Genomic DNA, 9,206 nt, shown 5'->3' on the forward strand with positions numbered 1-9,206 from the left:
CCCGTCCATACTTAGTTTTGCCAACTTCACCTTAATATTTTCAGGGATATTTTGCACCTCAAAATAAATCTCTGCTCTAGTAATCCATCCTACTGGGTCTTCCCCATCGAACATAGGCAATTCCACCTTCTTCACGGCCATACGGAATTCTGTCAATCGGTCATCCCCCTTGTTAACAGCCGGCGGTGTCGCTTGTGACGGTCGTTCCAGCAGCTTGACTAACTCTGCTAACATCGTCTCCCTGAATTCAGCCAACGAGCGCTGAATGTTTTCCTCCATCATCCCTACTGCTTCCTCCAACGCCTCCACTCGATCACCCACATTGGTTGGCTTTGGTGGCATCTTCAGATATGCTGGTTCCCCTCGAAGTATCCGGCAGGTCGGACCAATTAATAGAAACAGAAAAATTGAGAAGACAAGCTGAATGATTAAAAGAGGAAAAATGAGCTGAAGCTCTACAATGAACAAGGAAAATTATCCAGACTCTGGGACTCCTCTCCAGAGAGTTCTCTCCTAACAAAATAGACAACAAATAACAGAATGATTCCCCTTTTTCCCCTCCACTACTTTTAACTTTCTCCCTAACRACCCTTCTCCTTCTTCTCTCTCCTCGTGTACACTTTCCATATTATGGGCTTTTTACCCAMCTRAGAAATTATGGGCTCATGGGCTTTAGCATCTGGATTCCCAACACTTGCAAACATATCTATAAGAATTTTAAGCGTGAAATGCAAGGAAACCCTTTTTGAAGTTGATGTGATGCTTATTTCTTTGCAGTGGCTCAGTTAGTTGGGGCCAATAAATTGGGATTTCAAAAGCTGTTGATGGAGTTCACATGGGGATGTCAACCATTCATTCTGAGAGGGGTTTCACTGCAAAAGCTAAAGGTAGTGGAGGGAACCGACAGTTAAACTAATGGAGACGGCCGTTCCATTATGTTTGTTGCAATTGGTTGATACTTCTTTCTCAGAAGCTTCTGTTATGGCAGTCTCAAGTCAACAACTAAAAGGCCAAAGTATGGATTATTAGGAGCTAGAAATTCAAAAACAGGAGTATAGAATGGTGTTTGATGAACCAATTGAGTTTCCCAACAGAGGGGTGTCTTTGATCATATGATACCTTTGGAACTAGGCGCAGACCCATTCAACATTAGGCCCTACCGATATTCACTTAAACGAAGGGATGCCATTGAGCAGTTGGTACAGGAAATGTTGGATAAAGTTCTAGCCCCTTTGCATCTCCGGTAGTTTTGGTGGGAAAGAAGGATAGTACATGGAGATTATAGGGAACTCAATAAGAGGACTGTGAAGATTAAATTCCGTATACCCGTTATTGACGAGTTGATTGAAGAATTGGCAGGGGCAACAGTTTTCAGCAAGCTGGATTTAGGAGCAGGCTATCATCAACTGAGGGTCCACAATAATGACATTTACAAAGCTTTTAAAACCCATACAGGCCATTACGAGTTTTTAGTTATGCCATTTGGCCTTTCTGATGCTCCGGCATCATTCCAAGGTTGGATGAATAATGTTTTTAAGCCGCTACTAAGGAGGTGTCTGCTAGTTTTTTTGACGATATTCTTGTTTATAGCAAGTATATGCAGGAGCATTGGGATCAATTAGCAAAGGTATTTAAAGTCAACCAATTATATGCTAAGGCAAGCAAGTGTAGTTTTGCAATTAGCAAAGTGGAGTACTTAGGCCATTATATTTCAGCCAAAGGTGTGGAGACTGATCCATTAAAGGAAGCAGCAGTGGACAGCTGGCCAGTACCAAAATCAGTGAAAGAATTGCAAAGCTTCCTGGGATTAGCAGTTAACTACAGGAAATTTGTGAAGGGATATGCAGTATTAAGCAGGCCATTGACTGATCTGTTAAAGGAAGGAGTTTTTGAATGGAATGAAGGGACTCGGAAGGTTTTTGTGAGCCTTACTACTGGCCATTGCATTTGCCGTCCAAAAATGGGAGGAGTACTTGATGAGAGGACATTTTATCACTAGGACAGATCAGAAAAGCATTAAGTAGCTCTTACAACAGAAAATCTCACCACCATTTCAACAATTTTGGGTGTCTAAATTGATGGGTTTCGATTACGAGATACAAAATAAAAGTGGAAAAGAGAGTGTGGCTGCTGACGCATTATCTCGGGTTCAAGGGGCGGAGGTCTTGTGTATGGCTATTTAAGTAGTAGCTTCGGATCTCATGCCGTTAATTCAAGCTTCTTATGAATCAGATAAGGGGTTGTCAGAAATAATTAAACGACTACCGCAGCAGGAAGCCGAACCGAAGTTCCAACAACCCTTGCCTATTCCTGAAGAGGTATGGGTAGATGTGTGAACGGATTTTATTTATGGATTGCCCAAGTCAATGGGAAAAGATGCTATATGTGTCGTAGATAGGCTGAGCAAATACAACCACTTTAAGGCATTATCGCATCCTTTTACAGCTATGCAAGTGGCAAAGTGTTATCTTAGATAATGTATTCAAGTTACATGGGTGGCCAAGAAGCATTGAAAGTGATAGGGATCTTATATGTCTTAGTCAATTTTGGAAGGCACTGTTCTCTATTCATGGAACAAAATTTCGGTTGTCTTCACCATATCACCTGAAAACTAATGGGCAGACTGAAGTTGTAAACAGATGCTTGGAAACTTACTTAAGATGCATGTGTAGCAAACACCCAAAGGACTGGAGGTTTTGGTTGCCGTTAGCAGAGTGGTGGTACAATACCCACTTTCATTTGGCTACCAAAGTGACACCCTATGAAGTGGTGTATAATCAGCCTCCGCCAGTGCATCTTCCCTACTTACGGGGAGAGTTAACCTAATGAGTTGGTGGACAGAAGCTTACAGAGAAGAGACGAGATGATAGCAAGGCTAAAATTTCACTAAAATGGTTAGTTAGTTGGAGCAGGAGCGTGTATTCTTTTCCATGTGTATTTTGTTTTCCCTTGTATAAATAGGATGTAGCAGTGTAAGTGGAATTCATTCACAAAATAAGCAATACCAGTCTCTTTTCTCCTATTTTGTCTGGTTTTTCATCGATTGATTGAGGGTAATACCAATTGGCCCTTATCATTCAGACAATACAATCTTCTCTAGCCTGGACTTTCACTTTTAATGGTTTGGCAATCTGCTCTGGGTTATTAGGACTTTTACAGGAGCGTAGGATGCTGAAACATGATGCTGCTGGGTGAACTACATTAGAATATGTGAAACACCTAGGTTACTCTCCAAAAGAGCCATTGTTCCACACTGAGAATATGTGAAACCCTTACTCCCTTAGGTTACTCTCCAAAAGAGCCATTGAGCAGAGAAGGGAGGTTTCAACATAGATTGAGGTGAAATGGTCCAAGTCTAGCCGATGCGAAACTTCAACACCCCCCCTCCAATGGAGGCTAGACGGGTATTGATTGTCCCAGAGCGTCGATTCCCTAGAGTGGTAGCAGACCTTGGGCCTGATACCATGTGAAAATATGTGGAACCCCGTATTACTCTCCACAAGAGCCATTAGGTGAGAACGGGGGTTCCAACATATATTGAGGAGAAATGCTCCGAATCTAGCCGATGTGAGACTCCAACATCATTGATATATATTTTTCTTTTAACATATAAATCAATAGAAGTGCAAACTATAAATAAATTTTAGGGAAACTGGCCATTATATGACCCAGTTTTGGGCATCACTTGGCTGCTAGAAACCAATTTGCCTTGTTTTTTTTTCCTGATTCTTCCTTTAATAAAGGTTTCTTGTCTTGTGTCAGCTTTTGGTGAGGCTATGCTACATACCATTGGCTACATCTACACAAGGCAAGCTGCAAGAGAATTGGGAAGGGATAAAAGGTATATGAATGTCCCATTTTTAGCAGAATGGGTGAGGGATAAGGGACACCAGATAAAATCACAAGTTTCAGCTGCTTCAGGTTCAATATTTTGATACTCGACAAGTAGCTTTATTGATACATTAAATGAACCTATAATGTTCATTATTTTTCGCATTATGTAGGTGCCGTTGTATTAATCCATACAATGGAGGAGCTGAAGAAGTTGAATGAATCACAAGCCAAGGAAGAGGAGATAATAAAAACTATCGAGAATAAGAAAGATGCAATGTTCAATTCCCTGTGGCAGCTCAACGTTGTAGATATTGAGACCACCTTATCCCATGTCTGTCAAGCGGTGAGTTTATGCATGATCTGCTTCGTTTTATAGCACCAATTTCTAACTTTATGATCAAATATATATCAAGAAAAGCTTCCATCTCCCACCCTTATTTTGGGGTCTCTTGCAAAAGATGCACAAAGTAGGTGACGTAAAGTTTTTCTGAGGACCATATAAACCAAATCAAACGAATTCAATATATCCCACTCAAACTAGGGTCTGAGGGGTGGGATGTACACACACTTGTTTGTGCAAAAATGTTAACGAAAAGGAAAGAAGAACCAAGACTAGTAAATAGTAAGTAGCAGAAAAGAAAAAGACAAGATCGAAATAGGCACATCTGATGCGTTGAATTGAAATGCTTGCTTAGAAATTACTTCAAATTGCTCTATTTCCTATGGATTGTAAATATGTCCACAACTTGGTAGTCATAAAAATGCCACATTTTTCTTAACATCCTGGAAATCATATCCAAGGGAGTGTCTTCTTCCAGCAATTTCAACACGCAAGTGTGAGATTCAAATTGAGAACGTTTAGGTTCTCCTGAGCAAATTCTAACCACTTGAGCAAGTCCAACATGATAAAATAAGCCAAATTAAATTGACCCTTAAAATACCCTTAAGGTCTTAATTGGTGTGTCTAATTTTTGTAAAATGACATTTACGTGCCTGCTAAGTTTGTTCTTTGATCATTGGGAAATAAATTTTGTTTCCACTTCAGGTGCTAAGAGATCCTACCGTTTCAAAGGATACGCTGAAGCAATGGGCTAGAGCAATGAAGAAGCTTGGAACCATATTCCAAGTAAGTATACATCATGTCACCAACATCCTTTGTGTGAGTTTACAAGTTGTGCATCCTATGGTCCAAGTCTAGCTAGCGGATTAACACATCCCTTCCAATGGAGACCCAAATATATTGTTGCAGACTGCATGAGAGGGGTACAGATTTCCCTAGAGTGTCTAAGGGGCCGTTTACCAAATGCTTACTTGGGTAAGCGTTTACCAAGTCACGTTACCTCACCGGATGAATATGGTAAAGGACCAAGAATCTTACCCGGAAAGAGCGAGACAAGGACCAAGAGTCTTACCCGGTAAGTGAGTGCGACGACTCTTACCACAAGCACTTACCGGGTAAATTGTTGCATGTGATGTCGTTTTGGTTGACTAAAATGTTACCCAGTAAGTAAATAATAGTGTTAAATTTTACTGATAAGCACTTACCGAGTAAGTATTTGGTAAACAGCCTCTATGTCCTTAGAGTGGGGTTCTTATACCATGTGAAAACATTGGAACCCATTATACTACTCTCGAAAACTTCAACAAGATGAGGAGGTTCCAACATATATTTAGAAGAAATGGTCCCGAAATACTTTGTTTTTTGATACTGGCATGTCAACTATGTTATGATAATCTTGATATATGGAAAATGAGGCCCATTACCCTTTTTCTTTCTTCCTGTTTTTATGTACTTGATAAATGCAAAATATTTAAGATTTTCATCTCTTTATTCTTCTTAGTTGCTAATGAGTAGCATAAAAAGTGCCATATTTAGTTGGTGTGTCTTAAAAATAAGAATTAATAAATAAGCAAAAGACCTTCGCTGCTCAAAAATCTCGAGTAGGTGGTGTTCTATACCAATGTTAGTTACGTAAGTAAACAAGTCTTTTTGGTAAACCACAAGGGTGGTGCCTGATTGGTTTGAGCTTCACGGAGGTTCAAAATGTGGTGACTCCGGGCTATCTGCAAAGCAGGTGGTCGGCCTGAGATTAGTCGGCTCGTATAGCGGGTTGGATATCCAAGTTGATAAAAAAAAAATCTTTTTGGTGACCATGGGTGACCATGAATGGCGTGGAGTCAAAACAGGTGAACCTCCATGGCTGCAAGGGCTGTGGGAGCGTTTAGATTCGAACTCATGGTAGATAAGATTTTCCACTACATCCAAGTATTGAAACTCTGCTAAGAAGGAAAAATCAATACGATATTTAATTTTGTGTGTTTGAAAGAAAATTAATGTTTCATGATTTGATGATATTCAGGGTGCAAAGTCGAATTACCGGAGAGATAACAGTCTGCGTGTGGCCAGTCCTGCTGCTTCATCTTCTTCCTCCAAGTAATTTTGGATTTTTTGATTATTCAAATTATTATTTATTTAATTATTTAGCAGCCATACAGTGTTATCATATATATATATATGCACACACACACACACACAATATAAGTTAGTTGTTGCCTGAATGTTTGTAACATTTCTGTTTATTAAAAGAGTGTCAATTGTTGCAGATGAATTATAATGTTTTAAAGTTGATCTCAGTTTGTCCACTGCAAGAAATATCCTGATGGGCTTTTCGGTACTTTTCTATTAATTGATTTTCACAAAACAAATGTTTTTAACGTATTATTACATATATATCCTATGAAATCCTGTGAAATACTGAGCAGGATATCAAAATCCTATGTTTATGGGATTTCAAATCTAGAAAATCTTTCAAACCAAATATGGGATTGGAATGAGATACAGATTAAAAATCCCTCAAATTTCAATCTAATCCTACAAAGCAAACAAGACGTAAAAGTATTGATGGCCTTATTCCGACAAGAATACAAGTCGATGGTGTTTTTCAGGAAAAAAAAATATTTGTTCGACTCATGTGTTATCGACTATAATAAGTTTGGGTGCATGATTGCATGTATTTGTTGAAAATACGTCCGTAAAATTTTGGAGGCTTGCAGACATCTATGATATGCCAAAACAATCTTGACCTTTGTTATTGTAATTAGCTCGATCATGGTGTATATAGGGGAACGATTGTGTCATGCAATAAATCCCGGTCCCAAGACCTTGTTTTTAGGATTCAGATTCTGTTAATTAAGATTCCATAGGTTAATTTGTTATATAAATATATCCCATGTCTCTTTAGCCTGAGAGACATTACGAGAGGATTAAGTGATGACCCGCCAATTGATAGGTCATCTTTCACAAAGGTTAAACCAAATCCGAAACTTCTCTATACCATTCAGTGAAGGATCAAGACCTCTGTCGAAGATTTCTAGAAGCTTCTCCATGGAATGGAGAACTCTCTAATATTTAGTATTTACTTGATTTCCCTAAAATGTTCCTTGTACATCTGGACAGAGTTCTCTACATACACTACTACAGATGTGATTTTTATATGCGTTTTATTATATACAGTTTTTTAAGAATAAAATAAAAACCATGTATAAAAGATGGTTCTGGACCCTTTTTTTTACACGGTTGGGTGGAACCGTTGCTAAAAATATGTTTTATACACGGTTTTGAAAGCAAAACCGTGTAAAAAGGATTAGTCAACAAATGTAAAACGGTTGCATCGCTAATACATGCATGAAAGTCTACTTTTATACACGGTTTTGAACTAAAAACCGTGTAGAAAGATGTCACCTTTTTTTACATAGTTCTTCTACAAACCAATGTATAAAAGATAACCTTTATGCACGGGTTTGAAGCAAGAAACCGTGTATAAAAGCTAGCGTCCTTCACAAACGGTTTTTTATACACAACCGTGTATTAAAAAGCTATATAATATATAGGGTTTTACCTTTATATTTTAGGTGCTGTTTATAATACCATTTCTTGTGTTAGTGATAGCTTCTTAGAGTAGTAAAAATAGGTGTTGGCCTCATTTGGCACGACACACGTCACGATTCACTTCAAAGTGTTTTTTGTACAAGTTCCTCTTAATCCAAGTTCCTTTGCATTCCACAGTTTCTCTTCGCCTCCTTTTACTTAGCCTTAAAACACTGACAATTTGAAGTTTAAAACCGACTTAATTAAGGCTACACACAATCTTGTAAAGACAAGTCTACGACTTTAATTAGCTTCGAGAGTTTCGAATCAGAAGTGATTTCAGATTATAATCAATCTTTTTTGGTTCCTGGTTTCTTTTTGGTTAATAAAGATCCTCTGTATGGACTTATACTGCATGTTGATGGTGAAACTTAATGACCTATTCGTTCATTATGCATCTGTTTTAACCCTTTCTATTAAATACCAAACCGTTTCTTACAGTTATCACGTTAACATAATAACAATCAACATTAGCCTCATACCTTGCCAACACATGGATAGTATAAAAAGGGGAGAGAAGAACAAAATCCAAGTTAAATTTAGGTACAATTTGTATTCTAATAATAACAAATAAAACACATATAAACCACAAGGGTGGTGCTTGATTGGTTTGAGCTTGGCTCCAAAGTTTAAAAGTACCAGGAGGTCTCAGATTCAAATTTAAGGATAAATAAAAATCCCCTTGTGGCTACGGAGGTTCAAATGCGGTGATTCTAGACTATCTGTAAAATAGGTGGTCTCCCCAAAATTAATCAACTCACATATCAGGTTGGATATCGAGATTAATAAAAACCCATATAATGTGGTGGAAAGGAAAGGGCAAAAAGCAAACTAAAGTTGGCATGTTTTCAATCCAAGAGGTGGCATTTATGGAATTTAAATCCAAAAATCATTAAAATATTATTAGTTGGATAATTATATATATGAAATGCCAGATACCATTTTAACCCAATTTAATCCAATCAAACATTAATCAATGAGATTATTAAAGCTGCAAAAAGCTTTCAACAATTGGCTTATCATTGGGAGATCATGCATACATACATATATATATATATGAAATAATTAAAGCTATATGACGAGGAAGTTGTCACTCAATTTGGTTTGTGGAAGAAACATGCATAAAATGTTCAATTATTAACTTTTTAAATCATTGTATTTGTTTTTTAATTTCCAAACGGAATGTTTACGATACAAAATTAATTAAACGGATACAATTTATAAGAGTAAAAGGGTGTTTGGATGTGTTGTAGGATAATTATGCTACGGTTTACGGATTAAAACGTAGTTAATTTGATTATTGAAATCAAAACGATTATTTTGAAAACGGTCTAAACACCAGGCAATTCTTAACAAATGTAGTTTCTTGCTTTGTAAAATCCGTTATCGTTTTTTCCTTAAAAATAATGATGTTTTATTTGCTTTTTCTAAAAGATCGAGCGAT

At 37.7% G+C, this 9,206-nt stretch overlaps 1 protein-coding gene across 1 annotated transcript in view; it reads left to right on the forward strand.

Moving 5' to 3' along the window:
* Nucleotides 1-6,272, forward strand: part of LOC112507590 (chaperone protein dnaJ 10) — a 12,676-nt gene extending 6,404 nt beyond the window's left edge. The window contains exons 6-9 of the mRNA XM_025112238.1: nt 3,763-3,921; nt 4,005-4,177; nt 4,880-4,960; nt 6,195-6,272. Of these exons, the coding sequence (XP_024968006.1) occupies nt 3,763-3,921; nt 4,005-4,177; nt 4,880-4,960; nt 6,195-6,272 (491 nt within the window). The remainder of the gene's footprint in view (nt 1-3,762; nt 3,922-4,004; nt 4,178-4,879; nt 4,961-6,194) is intronic.
* Nucleotides 6,273-9,206: the final 2,934 nt, after the last annotated feature.

This window comes from Cynara cardunculus (assembly GCF_001531365.2).
Source record: "Cynara cardunculus var. scolymus isolate 2C chromosome LG 2, CcrdV1, whole genome shotgun sequence".
NCBI lineage: Eukaryota > Viridiplantae > Streptophyta > Magnoliopsida > Asterales > Asteraceae > Cynara > Cynara cardunculus.